The 16,583-nt window shown below is 38.0% G+C and overlaps 1 protein-coding gene across 5 annotated transcripts in view; it reads right to left on the minus strand.

Moving 5' to 3' along the window:
• Positions 1-16,583, minus strand: part of PCLO (piccolo presynaptic cytomatrix protein) — a 194,243-nt gene that overhangs the window by 152,694 nt on the left and 24,966 nt on the right. For 4 of the 5 annotated variants that reach the window (XM_072147282.1, XM_072147280.1, XM_072147281.1 and 1 more), the window contains exons 2-3: positions 14,405-15,668; positions 2,496-4,490 (exon numbers count right to left, since the gene is read on the minus strand). In XM_072147282.1, the coding sequence (XP_072003383.1) occupies positions 2,496-4,490; positions 14,405-15,668 (3,259 nt within the window). Of the gene's footprint in view, positions 1-2,495; positions 4,491-14,404; positions 15,671-16,583 lie in introns of all 5 variants that reach the window. The other variant, XM_072147278.1, reaches the window with a different exon arrangement.

Raw genomic sequence — 16,583 nt, forward strand, 5'->3', positions numbered from 1 at the left:
TTTAGTTTTCCGTTTATTTTGGGTGTTGCAATAACAATTACATCTCTGAGGGTGGCAGGTCAGGATATCTAAGTGAATATCGACATTTGAATTTCCTATTTTAACCATTCTATATCAGCAATAAAAGAAGCAAATGGAATTACCTGAGATTTTGCCTAGATTACTTATACAATCAGGTGGTTATATAGAAAAACATAGTCTAACTAAACCAATAACACACAAACACTTGTGCATTCATGTTCTTCAGTAAGAACATTGTTTTAACATCCAAAATAAAGTGAGGAAAAGTAACTGAACCATTGAATGTAATAATCAATAGATTGAATTTGTAAAACCTTAAGGAATAACTCTGAATTATTCCTCCCACAAACTGTGTTTCAGCTCATCAATATCTCTCTTTCTAGTTGATGTGCTTGTGTGCTTTAGGTCATTGTCTTGGTACATCTACCATTGCTGCAGGCCAGATATACTAAGAGGTACCAGCCTGGTGTGGGGTCTTCACACCCACCTCCTGCTTCCCCTGTCATGCCCAAAATGTTGGCAATAGGACTTAATACATGATTTGTTAAACAGAAAATTGGAATACAAGACATTGTAAATTCCCACTTATGTTCTTTGGGTGATCAGAAGGCATCCAAACCATGAGACAGCAAAACAGCTCAACATCATGAACTTACTGTATGTGCACTACACAAAGTACATTCTCCTCCAAATACAGCATTTTACAAAGAGTAACACTTTTGCCTCATCTGACCATTAATTATTTTTTTCATATGCATTGTTAATCATTCAAATGGTTTTGAGATTGGCCAGAGTGCTTTACATTTGGACAGCAATGGCTTCCATCGTTACATCCCTTTGCATTCTGTGTTTATAGTAATGATCATAATCTCCAACGCTCACAAGACCTTCTGTTTTACAAACCATCCTCTCCTCACAACCGTCTCCAGGACTTCTCCCGTACATCCCTCATGCTCTCTATTCTCTATGTGTCAGACTGTCCCCTACCTTACAAAACTTCAATCATAACCTGCAAATTCATCTATTTAGAATCGACCTATATAATATGCAATAATCACACTGCTATGCTCCATCACGTACATCCTCCTGAATAGACTGTGAGCCCTAACAACATGGTCTTCCTTTCACTTGTTCCAGATCTCCGTAGCTTTTGTATTTTGTACATGTATTTATTCTCATCCTAATGTATGTGACTTACTGATTGTATAGCACCAGCGCTCTATAAATAAATAATAAAAAATAAAATAAATAATACATATCACTTTATAATATGGGGATTCATGGAATTATGGGGAGTTTTATGGGCATTGAGATAAAGGATTATGGGGGACATTGATCATAACTCTTTATGTTGTTTTTGCCATTCTTTGCACAACTTTTTGGCACAGTGTGTCTTTAAATGTGTCTCTAATTTTCGACTTTTTTGGGTGCAAGCAAAGCCCAGCGCTTAGTGGTTTTGATTGTCTGTGCCTTATCTGACATAGTGGTGTTCCGCAGATGTTTGCACTGCATCTATCATTATTTTGTGCCTAAAAAGTCGCAAAAAACCCCCCAATAAAACTCACTTGATCTGAGCAAGTGCACTTGAAAAAGAAAACACCCTTTTCATTACTGGAAACAAAGATCTAGGCTTCCAAAATGAAAAAAATAGTGTAACATTTCATCATCTTTCCATGAAAATGACCTCAAGTAACTACTTGGGGTACACATCTAAAATGTTATGAGGCTCTATTTCCATTAAAAAAAATTGCCTAATTTGAGCAAGAAAAAAAATCATTTGAGAATATTTTTTTTGTAAACATATATAACTTTAACATTTAACTTTTAGTCTCTGCACGAACAACTAAATGTAGTCTGGGCATTTTACATGCATTCACTTTTTTTGTGAAAAAAATGAAGCTAGGTTTGTTCTGTCACACTTGTTCTCAATCTAGTTTCCTTATTGGCCGCAGTTTTTAGGGGAATAATTTGTGACAATTTAGGCGCAAATGACTTGGATGCGAAAATGGATGAATTGGATGAGCTTTGAAACATTTGATGTAATATTATACACATTGCTGTTAAGGCTGTATGGAGAGGGCTTACAAGCTTAAATCTCTACACTGTATTATACAGCAGACAACTGCAGTTAACAGCCATGGCCAAACCCAACTACATCACCTTAACAGTGGTAGTGCCTGGTCTAAAGTATTTATTTTAGTATAAAGAATTCATAAAAATGTACAAATTGAAGTCACTCTCTTTTTCTTACGACTCCCCATATAGGTCATAAGGGCTTGACTTGTCATGTGTATACAAAGACAACAATGAAAGCAAGCCCTTTACAGTCTTCATATTCTTCATATATTATTCAAGTATATCCTAAATCCCTTCCTCATCCAATCCCTTCCCTTTATTGGTTGAACTTGATGGACATGTGTCTTTTTTTCAACTGTATAAACTATGATACTATAAAGTAATAGCTGATCTCTTACCTCAGTCAGATGTGGAGTTGGGTTAAATCCACATAGGTTGCATACCATATTCTTGCATTCTGTACATGTATTGTAGTTGGGAAGGTCTTTTGAAACAATATTAAGTTCTGTTTTACAGAGAGGACAAAGTGTTTTTGGCTCTTTGCTTTTTTCAATAATTTCTGGCTCTACCTTAGCAATTGGTTTAAATTCAGAAATTTCTTTCTTTGTTTCTTTCTCTGGATCTTTTTTCTCATCAATGTCTTTCCTTAACGGACTTGGTTTTTGCTCCTCTGATACTTTTGTAGGTACTGACTGTGTTTCTTTCATTATTGCAGGAAGCTTGGGTGAAGGTGGAGCAACAGGCTCTTTTGTTGATTTATGGTTATCACTTATTTTCTGTGCAGTTGTAGGTTGCTTGGATGCTGAGCCTTGTGTGCTTTGTGTTTGAGTACCTGGTTGGGCTGCAGTTGATATAAAACTTGAGGCTTGGCTAAAAATTGATGCACCAAAACCAAATAGCTTTCCAGTCACAGTTTCTTGTGGTGTTGTAGGCTGCAGTTTTGGGGTTTCAGCAGTACTTCCCAGATTTAAACTGAAACGTCTAGGCTGCTCTTGGGATTTAGGGGGCTGTGCTGTAGATTGTGCTGTTTGTGGGGTGCCAGGTTTAGGCAGAGGACTGGGTTTTGGAGATAAAGGGCCTGTAGGCTTGGAAGTTGTTTGTGGAATGACAGACTTGTGAGAAGGGCTAGGTTTGGGACTTCCTGGTCCACTGGGAGGTGGAGCTGCAGGTTTGTTAGCAGGATTTGGTTTTGGACTTCCAGGTCCAGAAGGTTGGGTAGTTTGTGGAGCTACTGGTTTATGAGCAGGACTAGGTTTTGGACTTCCTGGGCCAGAAGGCTGTGTGGTTTGTGGAACTACTGGTTTATGGGCAGGACTAGGTTTTGGACTTCCTGGCCCAGAAGGCTGTGTGGTTTGTGGAGCTACTGGTTTATGAGCAGGACTAAGTTTTGGACTTCCTGGGCCAAAAGGCTGTGCTGTTTGTGGAGCTACTGGTTTCTGAGCAGGAATAGGTTTTGGGCTTCCTGGCCCAGAAACCTGTGTTGTTTGTGGAGCTACAGGTTTGTGATAAGGGCCAGCTTTGGGACTTCCTGGCCCAGAAGGCTGTGCTGTTTGTGGAGCTGTAGGTTTATGATAAGGGCCAGATTTTGGGCTTCCGGGTCCAGAAGGCTGTGTTGATTGTAGAGCTACAGGTTTATGAGAAGGACTAGATTTTGGACTTCCTGGTCCAGAAGGCTGTGTTGTTTGTGAAGCCAAAGGTTTATGAGAAGGGCTAGATTTTGGACTCCCTGGCCCAGAAGGCTGTGAAGCTTGTGGAGCTATGGGTTTTTGTAAAGGACTAGGTTTGGGGCCTGCTGGCAGAGGTGCCACTTTTGCATCTTGCTGGTTGGTTGGCAAAATCATTTTGGAACTTTTTATTGAGTCTTGTTTTATCTGTGTTTGTATTTCTTGAACAATATTTTTCTTTTCACTAGGTAATGCAGATTGTTTCAAATCCTTAACTTGATGGGATTCTAGTGATCTATCAAGTTGTTTATCTTTATTAGTAGCTAATTGTTCAAACACTGTCTTTGTTGATTCTGTTATTTTACTTTGTACTGTAATAGGGGGAACAGAATCCTTTTTAGTTTGAGGAGATACAGTTTGAATTGGTTCAGCTGGCACTGCTGGTTGGGTTTTATTTGATAATGTAGGTTTAATTGTTTTACTTTCTGACGTGGACGATGAGTCTGGGGCAGCTATCTGGTTGGTTTTAAAAAGTGATGTCATGGGGCCTTGTTTCATTACTTTATCTGGCACTGAACTAGGTTCTTTCTTTGGAGAAGAAACCGATACCCCTGTTGAGGGTCCAGATGATTTTGGCTTGGCTGGCTGAGGCATAGGTGAAGGAGGTCCTGCCATATCCATACCAAGTGCTCTCTGCATCTGACAGTTCAAACAAAGCCATTCACTTACCTGTTAAAAAACAAACAATATAAAAATCTATTATCTTTTTCGTTATTTAAATTAATTTACTGGAATTAATAAATGTAAAATATAAAGAACATGTTTTGTACAGCAATAGATTTGACAGTGCTCAAAGTATTAGGTAGCAGTCCAAATACATTGTTGAACCATACCTTTGTGTGTGTGTGTGTGTGTGTGTGTGTGTATGTGCGTTAGTAGCAGCAGGACTGGGAAATGTGGATTTATATCCACCACTTGCAATGGGGATATTTCCTTAAACTGCTGTACTTTTTGCTATTTGTATTTAGCTGCTCCAGAGCCCCCACTACTACTGACACAGTTTTTACTCAGTGTATATAGCTTAGACAGAACCAAGTCAAGTAATGGCATCTCATATCAAAAAAACAGATAGTGTATTGTAACCTGCTGACACATTTCTTCAAAATATAATAATTAAATAGATTAGCCCTTTCTTCATCTCCCTACACCATGACCCCCAGGTTATTCTTCAGAGCGCCCACACTCTTTGTTTTTAGTTTCTCATCATTTCTATACTTGAAAATTAATTTGGGATTATTTTTACTCTGCTTGGCAATATTTCTCTAAGTCTCTATTTTTGCTGCCTTTACCTATTTGGCTCCAGGACCATGTAATTGTCTTTTGTTGTTGACAAAAGAACCTGCTACCTTTGATGGACCTGCAGGTTTCTGCCCCCCAGTCAATATCTGGGTAATTGAAGTCCCCCATGATAAGTACTTCACCTTGCTTTGAAGCCGCATCCATTTCACTTATCAGCATTTCCTCTGCTGCCTCCATTATATTTGGAGCCTTATAACAAACCTCTAGTAATATTTTATTATTCTTTTTCCCTCCCCTTATCACCACCCATAGGGACTTCACATTTTCATTTGCGTTACTGATGTCATCTCGCAAGACAGGCATGAGGCAAGAATTCACATATAAACAAACCCCTCCCCCTTTTTTATTTATATGATCCTTTCTAAAAAGACTATAACCATCTATAGTAACAGCCCAGTCATAGCTAGTGTCCAGCCATGTCTCGCTGATACCCACTATATCATATTTCCGCTCCAACATTAAGAGTTCCAGTTTCTCCATTTTGTTTATGAGGCTTCTGGCATTTGTGTACATACACTTTTTATGGTTTTCCCTATCCCTATTCCTTTGAACGTATCCTAGCCCTCCTTCGTCACCCATAACTATTCCCAGTTCCCTATCTACACTGTCTATTTGCCCTGTTCGAGTAGTTCCCGTTCCCCAAGTCCTTTACTTTCTTTCAGAAAATGTCAAAATGACATATAATGTGATATTTGAATTATGCAGAACATACAATCATATAAACTTATAAAATGTTATTAAACTTTATAAAAAATTCAGATAATATTGACAAAGAAAAAATATAAAGCCCAAATCTTAAATTCTGGTATCAGTCATTTTGCCAGTTCTGCATGCAACATGTATTTGATTTTTGCAAGGATCTCCGAAGCCTTTCAGAACCACTGACATTATCTCAGACTGAAAATGGATTTACTGTACAATGTCTTCATCTTCTTTATTTATCGCATAAGGAATCAAGAACTTGCAAAAAATTAAATTGATACTTATGATGATAAGTGCTTGAATCTTGTGATTGCATAGAATATTCATCTTATATTTACATATTTGTAAATATTTCCTAACATTTCCTTACCATTTCAGATTTCATAGATATGCACATATAATCAGCACATTGATTCAATTGCATAAAAAAAATGTTACGTAAAATGTATATGTTGGATTACTAAAGTAGCTCCAGCTGGAGAATCCTCAGATCTTCCTGCAGAAAATTGGCTTTTGTGCCCTACTTTTTGTTACAACTTGTAAAATTAAACCGTATGTGCTCTGGGGGCGTCACCAGAGCCTCTGCTAGCTCCTGCAGCACTGGCAAACACCTGCTCCTGGGAAAACTGATTACACCCCCGACCTCCAGTTCTTGCTTCCTCCTGTAGCCTGTGTTGCTTTCAATTCACGAACTGTGCTCTAGCTCTCCTGCTGCTTCAGGGATTCTTTATGCAGGCGCAATGCATAAAAGGATAAATATATGTACATGATTGCATCTTCAACAGAGGAGAAAGGGAACTACAGTGCAGGCTCAGGCTTTTGAAAGTAGCTGGCCTGTGAAGTAACCTTCAGAAGGAAGCGAGAATGCGGTAGTGGTGGAGGGGTCTGTAATCAGGTAATTGCCAGCACTGACGGAGCCTAGAAGGGCTCAGGTGATCCATCCATCAGAGCACTTAAAGGCTTGCATAAGTCATTTTTTAACACATAAGAGAGCGCAAAATTTTCTGATGTGCGTGTTCATGTGTGTGTATAACAGTGCAGAATGTGTTCATGTGAATGAATGTACAGTATGTAGCAGAACTGAGTGCATGGATATAGCAGGGCTGTGTGTGCTCATGTGGCACCAACGGAGAAAATGTAATTGGTGCATTTTTTTTTTTTTTGGATAGCTAAATCTAGGGTGCATCTTATAGTAAAGTGTGTCTTATAGTCCGAAAAATACAGTGGGGGGGGGATTATTAATTGTGTTGCAACCTCGAATGTCGGCATCTGAGATCCGACTACGGAAAGCATAGCCCGATGCATTAAAGTAGCGCACGGCTGTAAGTAATTGATGTGCAAACGGAACTAATCAGTCAAGCAAGATGAAATGTGTGCCAAAATCGTACATGGGCTGCACCTGGTTTTCTTTTTCTTTTGATTTCAGACCATTTTTTTCCTGGTCTGTTCTGCGCCAAAAAAAGCCGACAAACTCCACATAAATGTAGCGGTTGATGTGGGAAATATAGGCTACACCCACTTGTGCCAAAAAAAGACGGCCGAGTCGGGATAGTCAGTATCATTTGTTCTTTCTGGAGCAAGTGCATTGTAAATGATCCGCAACACTTTTGCGTAAAAAAAAACATGAGTTCCCAACACTTTTTCGGCGCATATATGCGATAATACATCTGCCCCAGTATGTTACTTTTTAAAGTATGCTATCCAATGTTAAGTGTAAAAATAATGTGTCATATTAACCTAATACTATAAACGAAAATGTTTGCTAAATTATACAATATATATATATAATGAAATTTTACTGCTTTTTACAACTATCCTGTGGTTTTTCTCGGAGAAAAGGAATGATTAAAAACACCATGTGCATCAGTGGCAAAGGATGTAACATAATCTTAACAGTATTTGAAAATACAGATTATCTTGTCTGTTTAAACAAAGAGCCGAATGTACTTCCTGCACTGGCATTACCCAGCGCACAGCAAGCCTGGTCACATGGCACATTATAGTAGTGAATTACAGTTGCCAGGAGACAAAACAAAGGTGCAGATGGCTCACTGTAGTTGACCTCCTTAGCTATGCAGATAAATGTTTTATTTACTCCGCTGTTTAAAAAAAAAACAAAATCCCTTTTTAATCTCTAAAAACAAATGATCAATATTGCTTGAATGTTAAAATAGAATAAATAGGATGAAGGAAGCAATGATACTAGATATTTAATCTGCTTACGTCGTTAGATGACATGCATTATAATGTTTGTAAGCATACTTGTATCTGATCCAGGGTCACATATAAAATAAACATAAAGCATTGTTGGTGCCCTGCATGAAAATATAGTGTACTCATCCTGAAAAATCTGTGACCTGGATGCAGAGAAAGCTTCATTTTTATATATTTGATCACATGGTCCAGAGCACCTTCTCTTGCCCCATTCCCCCACCCCCTTGTCAAACTGGATAACATAGAGTGAACCAGACCTCGAATTCATGACAACAGTGCACTTAAATTATGATTTCTCTCCACTTAGGTATAAGACTTTATTTTTCAAGAAAAGTGTACATCAAAGTCAAGGTTTTATATTTAATTTAAACGTGACCCATATTTATTGCTTGCGTAATGAAAAGTTATACAATTTTCCAATATTTTTTCTATATCAATTCCTCACGATTTTCTACATCCCTACTCATTGTTTACTTTCTGTGGACAGAAATCTGACCGTGGTCACTGTGAAAAATTGACACATTAAAAGTATAGGAAAATTGTATAAACTTTCCATTACACAAACAATAACATGAACTTGCTGAAACTGAACAACCCCTTTAAAAAAAGCTTTTGTTCTTTCACCTTGTAGTGAATTTCGTGGATGAAATTCCATTCCTTCTTAATAGATTTGAACTAAGGGAAAATGTAACAATGGTATGGTAAATCATTGTTGACTGTCCTGCTCTGGTGGTTTTTAAGTTTTTCTGTCAGTCAATGGCATTGAATGAATTTTTGATAACACTTGAAAAACATTGGTTTTGAGTTGAGAAGCAACAAAACCGCATATTTGGCTTTTTCCATTGTGGTGTTCACATTATGGGATAAATAAATGTAGATTTTTCTAGGTTGTACATTTTTGTTGTGATTAATAAAATAAATATAGATTTTTTTCTTTCTTTTGTAAAATGAGATGAGTAGGTGATTTAGAGTTTTTTGTTTTAATGTATTATTGGTAGCTTTACTTTACTTTTACAAACTCGACCGAAGCCCAGAGCTAGATTTCTTTAAGATAATATGGATGGATTTAAAACAGCAGTGTATGACAAATAAATTTGCACTTTATAACAGTAAATAAAGACTCAGATAGCTCTGACAAACTGGGAAATGTTAGTTATTAAAGCCACATAGTGAAATTATGTATCGGTGAATTCTGTATTATTGAATATTACTATTGTCTATATTATATTATATATTTATTTTACTTAGTATAATGGTATATTCATATAATGATGTTTAAAAATGTATCCTATGTGTCCAACATAAAAAATGGAATGTGCCAATATAACTATGTGTAGAAGATGCTAAATAAAGCAGGGGTGCATAGAGGTAAAGAAGGGATTCATTGATCAATTTGGTTTAGTACAATACTGTATTATTTTAGTTTTTTGCTTAATTTTCATATGAAATAATAAACAAAACATTATTGTGAACCTAGCCTAAAACAGAAAGGATACACGATTACACACATGACACCCAGGCATCTCAATTATTTATGACACGAAGTGTTTGCCAAAATAATCAACACATCAGACAGTACAGAATGTAGAGATAAAACTGAGCAGAGACACATATAAATATATGAAAAAGTGCACAGTTCTACATAGTTTCATCTGGATAATCTTATCTCTGATGGTCTAATTAAACTTTATAATAGCTGAAAGGACAAGCCCTTTATACGCCGTTCTAAACAATCCAACTTTCTACCGCTCTCCACGGCATCTCAGTTACACTGTTTCCAATTACAACAGCAATGTGAAATTGAACTGTATCTAGTCAGATGGATAGATAGTTTTACATTACCACTGAAAGGAACTATTCTGTCCACTGTACCTTGGATAACCTATAACTTCTTAAATATGAGCATTTAGCAGTGTTTTGTAGACATTAAATATACATTTTGATTTCCGTTCTTTAGTTGTGCTATGTACTCATGGTAATGCTAGAATAAAATGAATCCATTTATTGCTTTACCAGTATTTGTATTTATTTTTTACACCAGCACATCTGTCTTTCTATCTATTTCTTGTATATAGACTACAAATAGAGATTGAGGTTTCTTATTCATGCTATGTTTGACAGTGATGTTATCCTCTAATGTGTCACTGCTTTCATTGGAGCCATCTTATACACCTAATGTGATGAAAAACATCACACACAATACTTTAAACAATGGCGCAAAAGAAACAGGCTCAAGTCTTCTATTTAATAATCTGTATATGCTAATCTTTAATGGTTTGGTAAAGAGCAGTTTATGATTCATAGTCCAGTAAATGTCTTTTGTGCTCAAAATATAGAATATACATTTTCCACAAGGATAAAAAATGCCAAATTTAACTAGCGATCTTTAGGAGTAACAGTTGATCACATGCACTTACATGTATTTAGAAATTAAACTTAATTTTAAGAAGGTGGCACCGCTAATACATACTACACAAGTAAGTTTTAATCTCGAGTAGCACTGTGGTATCATACTTATCAGTCTCTATTATAGAGCACCTATCTAGTATCTCTTGTTTATAGTTCCCTGTACCCGCAATTACATACCATAAAGGTGGGTTACTGTGGTACTGTACCTATCAGTCTCTATTATAGAGCACCTATCTAGTATCTCTTGTTTATAGTTCCCTGTCCTCGCTTTCACATACCATAAAGGTGGGTTACTGTGGTACTGTACCTATCAGTCTCTATTATAGAGCACCTATCTAGTATCTCTTGTTTGTAGTTCCCTGTCCCCGCAATCACATACCATAAAGGTGGGTTACTGTGGTACTGTACCTATCAGTCTCTATTATAGAGCACCTATCTAGTATCTCTTGTTTATAGTTCCCTGTCCCCGCAATTACATACCATAAAGGTGGGTTACTGTGGTACTGTACCTATCAGTCTCTATTATAGAGCACCTATCTAGTATCTCTTGTTTATAGTTCCCTGTCCCCGTAATTACATACCATAAAGGTGGGTTACTGTGGTACTGTACCTATCAGTCTCTATTATAGAGCACCTATCTAGAATCTCTTGTTTATAGTTCCCTGTCCCCGCAATTACATACCATAAAGGTGGGTTACTGTGGTACTGTACCTATCAGTCTCTATTATAGAGCACCTATCTAGTATCTCTTGTTTATAGTTCCCTGTCCCCGCAATTACATACCATAAAGGTGGGTTACTGTGGTACTGTACCTATCAGTCTCTATTATAGAGCACCTATCTAGTATCTCTTGTTTATAGTTCCCTGTCCCCGTAATTACATACCATAAAGGTGGGTTACTGTGGTACTGTACCTATCAGTCTCTATTATAGAGCACCTATCTAGTATCTCTTGTTTATAGTTCCCTGCCCTCGCTATCACATACCTTAAAGGTGGGTTACTGTGGTACTGTACCTATCAGTCTCTATTATAGAGCACCTATCTAGTATCTCTTGTTTATAGTTCCCTGTCCTCGCTTTCACATACCATAAAGGTGGGTTACTGTGGTACTGTACCTATCAGTCTCTATTATAGAGCACCTATCTAGTATCTCTTGTTTATAGTTCCCTGTCCTCGCTATCACATACCATAAAGGTGGGTTACTGTGGTACTGTACCCATCAGTCTCTATTATAGAGCACCTATCTAGTATCTCTTGTTTATAGTTCCCTGTCCCCGCAATCACAAACCATAAAGGTGGGTTACTGTGGTACTGTACCTATCAGTCTCTATTATAGAGCACCTATCTAGTATCTCTTGTTTGTAGTTCCCTGTCCCCGCAATCACATACCATAAAGGTGGGTTACTGTGGTACTGTACCTATCAGTCTCTATTATAGGGCACCTCTCTAGTATCTCTTGTTTATAGTTCCCTGTCCTCGCTATCACATACCATAAAGGTGGGTTACTGTGGTACTGTACCTATCAGTCTCTATTATAGAGCACCTATCTAGTATCTCTTGTTTATAGTTCCCTGTCCTCGCTATCACATACCATAAAGGTGGGTTACTGTGGTACTGTACCCATCAGTCTCTATTATAGAGCACCTATCTAGTATCTCTTGTTTATAGTTCCCTGTCCTCACTTTCACATACCATAAAGGTGGGTTACTGTGGTACTGTACCTATCAGTCTCTATTATAGAGCACCTATCTAGTATCTCTTGTTTGTAGTTCCCTGTCCCCGCAATCACATACCATAAAGGTGGGTTACTGTGGTACTGTACCTATCAGTCTCTATTATAGGGCACCTCTCTAGTATCTCTTTTTTATAGTTCCCTGTCCTCGCTATCACATACCATAAAGGTGGGTTACTGTGGTACTGTACCTATCAGTCTCTATTATAGAGCACCTATCTAGTATCTCTTGTTTATAGTTCCCTGTCCTCGCTATCACATACCATAAAGGTGGGTTACTGTGGTACTGTACCTATCAGTCTCTATTATAGAGCACCTATCTAGTATCTCTTGTTTATAGTTCCCTGCCCTCGCTTTCACATACCATAAAGGTGGGTTTCAATCTTGAGTAGCACTGTGGTATTGTACCTATCAGTCTCTATTATAGAGTACCTCTGTAGTAGTTCTTGTTTATAGTTCCCTGTCTCAAGGCACCACTATTGGGTGTAGTAGAGAACAGTCTCACCACTTTAATAAATTATATCAGTGGATATTGGGCAAAGCTGTTGTTAATGCATATAGCAAGGCAGTAATGCCTTTACAAATAATAATTTAAAAAAAAGCCACCTAGACATTTTTCACCCGCTGAGGGCAGTTCAGGGGTATTTGTGGTGCAAGGGAACACTAAGTTTAGTCATAGGTTTTATTTAAACATATGGATTTGTTTAGTGGATAAGCTGCCGCATGTTTGTACATGTTTGCTTTAAGCCTATTAGTATGCAATAAGAGACACAATCAGGTTGAAACAATGCTGTCTACAGTTGAGAGTCTGTTCCATCCTGCATCATGTCATAAGGCCTTTTGTAGGTCATGCTTGATGGCAAGGGAGCTGCCTTCCAAGGTAGCTAAAAGAGGTGTAGTTTTTCCTTATCCCATCCTGGAAAACTTTGCATATTTTCCCAGAATCCCCCTAGTGGATAATCCATGGCTATAAGACTCCACAGGCCTACATGGTGGCCTTATTTGGCAGTCTCCATAAGGAGAACTCTTACTTCCCTTCGTTGCTTGAGATATTCTAAAATAAGAGGAGTAAGATGACAAGATTTTTTGAAAATCTTGTTTTCTTTTATTGTCAGTCTTTTTTTTTCTTCCATAACCATCATACCAACCAGGTCCCCTGCCATTAAATTTGTATATTCTTACTATCAAATAAACTGATCGATCCCAATCTGCCAGAATTCACTGCAAATATTTACCTTGGCCCACCTTAATACTGCACAGTCAGTGTGAAGAGTATCAGAGTGACCCCAGAGCCGCAATTGTAAGGTAGGGTCTGAAAGTCTCAGGCTTTCCTCTTGTTGATGGGTTACTTTCAAAGTGATTCACATCAATGTATATTTAACATATAGATTACATCCAAATGTATTCAATATTTATATTGGATGTGAAAATGGATTGACTGCAGGAAAATAGGGTGAGGAATAGAGATAAGCAGACCCGAACTTGCAATGTTTTGGTCTATGGGGATCAGTTTGGTCTTTGGTGACCATTTTTGGTTCAGGTCTGGAATTCAAGCTTAACCTCCACCAGTGACACTGGTGCTGCCACCAATCATAAGTTTTAAGTGTTCAAATTCCATCAGCTAAGCCATATGTTCAAAATCCCACCGGTTACCCAATAAATGTAGTGTATGGGTATTCTTTTAAGTTATTTAGTCACTATTGGCAAAAGCTAAGCAGTTTTTAAGCTTGTTTTATTGCTATTTCTGTGCATGTTGCCTTGGCCTTTTCCTCATTTTGCTTCCATGGTCACCCATGAAACACATTGGTCCACAATTGCTAAAAACAGTGCAAACTGCACTAGGTGCAGTTTTCCTGTGCAGTGTTCAGGGGGCGCCAGATTCATTTTATCGTGGCTACGTTCTTCATGAATCTGGCACCCTCTGCACTGCTCCTACAGAATGCATCAACTTTTTCTGGTACACTTTTAACATAGGACATAAAAAATAGTGCAGCAGCAACACAAAAAGGTCGAGTGTGACACATTTTTGGTGCAGGCACTTCTTAAATACCTGTGCTAGCAGTTTGCACATTATAGAATGTGTCAAATCCGCCAGAAAATCAGCGCAAGCCCCTTAGTAAACTTGGACCATTAACTATATTTTAGATTTGCACAATGCATAACATAGAAAAAGCAGATACCATATATTAGGTTTTTTTTATACATGATTAGAAAACAAAACACTTACCTCAGTTATATGTGGATTAGGATTGAATCCACACAAGCTGCATACAGTAACTTTACACTGGGTACATGTATTATAATTAGGCTTTTTATTTGCATCCAATAGTAGTTCTGTTGTTTTACACAGAGGACACATTTTCTTTGTAGCAGCTTCTGATACTTTCTGTGAAGTATCTTGTTGGGCTTTAATAAATTCTGTCCTCTGTTCCTTTAAGGGTTGTGGTTGTGAAGCAGACACAGATTTCCCAGGCACCTGTACAGGTTGTTTAGTGCCACCAGGTTGTGTCATTTCTGGCTTCTGTGTTACTTGTCTTGTACTTGTTGTGGGGTGAGCCAACTTCTCTGTTGTAGGTCCTTGTATTTTTGAAGGACCTGATGACTGTAGCTGTTGGTTCATTGGTTTTGGTTGCTGCTGAGGAGCTTTAGCAGTAACAGCTTGTTGTTGTTGTGGCATTTTAGAACTAGGTTGTTCTTTGAAAGCTTGTTTGGCAGTAGGTAAGGGTTGTATAGATTGTTTTTCTTGCTCAGATATTTTTGAAGGTACAGAAGGTTTTGATGGACCTGGCTGTGGAAAACTCTGTTTTTCCATAGGTGTTGGTATTGGTTTAGCAGATATATCTTGTCTCATTGGTGCCTTTTTAGATTCTTGTCCTTGGAGTAATGAGGTAGTATGTTTTGGCTCTTGAACTAGGGGTTTTGTGGAGCTTACAGATTCAGGCAATGGAACTTTGGGCATATGGGTATGTGGAAGTGGTGATGTTGTGGCATTTAATGGTTGTGTTGAGGTCCTCGCAGGGCTTTGTTGTAAGGAAGTTGGCTTAACCTCAGACTGCTGTTGTGTAGGCTTGGTAAGTGGTTGTTGCGTTGGTATGGTGGCCTTAGCAAGTCCCTGTTGCTGTTGAAATGGTGGAGTAGGTATTATTTCTTTAGGATCTTCCTTATTTTCTCGATCTTTTTCCTTTTGTTTCTTGATTAGGTCTTCATTAGGATCACTTTTTGCATCAAATGGGTTAAATTTGTTGACCACAGAGGAGACCATATTCATTGGATTACTTTCAGCAAGGAAACCACTCATCATACCAGTTTTTTGCTCTTCAGGTTTAGATTTAGGTTCTCTTAAGCTCATAGCTGAGGGACTTCTGCCAGGTGGCTTTGTTTCAGTTTTGAAAGCATCTACTGTTCGACTTTTGCTTAGACCAGTTGGCCCTGGATCAGGGGGTTTACTTGGATGTCTTGGAGATAGAGAAGTATCATTGTTTGGATTTCTGCTGTAAGACAAAAAGGATAGATAAGAATTTGATTGTCATTTTCAAAATGTTTTAAACAGAGCTATGACCTTAACTTCTACAGAATTTGCATATGCATGATGATTAGAGATGAGGGAGCACTAAAATGCTCGAGTGCTTGTTACTCGGGTCGAACTTTTCCCCATGCTCAAGTGCGAAGTATTGAATAACGAACCCCATTGAAGTCAATGGGAGACTTGAGCATTTTTCACTGAAAGAACACATTGAAAGAACACTAAAGAAGAACACATTGCAGATGTTTGCAGATGTTTTCACTGAAAGAACACATTGAAAGAACACAGTGACGAACACATTGCAGATGTTCCATACATCTGCTAACTTATCTGAAGACACGTGTGCCAAACGGTGTTCTTCACAATAGTATGTGAAGAACAATATGTGTGAAGAACACTTTGCAGATGTTTCCATACATCTGCAATGTGTTCTTCACACATATTGTTCTTCACATACTATTGTGAAGAACACCGCTTGGCACGCATGTCTTCGAATAAGTTAGCAGATGTACGGAACATCTGCAATGTGTTCTTCACTATGTTCTTTCAATGTGTTCTTTCAGTGAAAACATCTGCAAACATCTGCAATGTGTTCTTCACTGTGTTCTTTCAATGTGTTCTTCACTTAAATCATCCTGTGTTCACTGTTTTCATTGTATTCTTCACTATTCTTCACTGTGTTTGGTTAGTTAAATGCTTGATATCGAGCCGGCGAGATACTCGTCTGAGCAACAAGCTGTTTCGAGCACGCTAATACTCGAACGAGCGTCAAGCTCGGACGAGTATACTCGCTCATCTCTAATGATGATGCATTTTGATTATGTATTTTACTGAAATACATGCATACAATACATATACAGTGGGGGACATTTATCATTAAGCC

Source organism: Engystomops pustulosus, chromosome 4, assembly GCF_040894005.1.
Source record: "Engystomops pustulosus chromosome 4, aEngPut4.maternal, whole genome shotgun sequence".
NCBI lineage: Eukaryota > Metazoa > Chordata > Amphibia > Anura > Leptodactylidae > Engystomops > Engystomops pustulosus.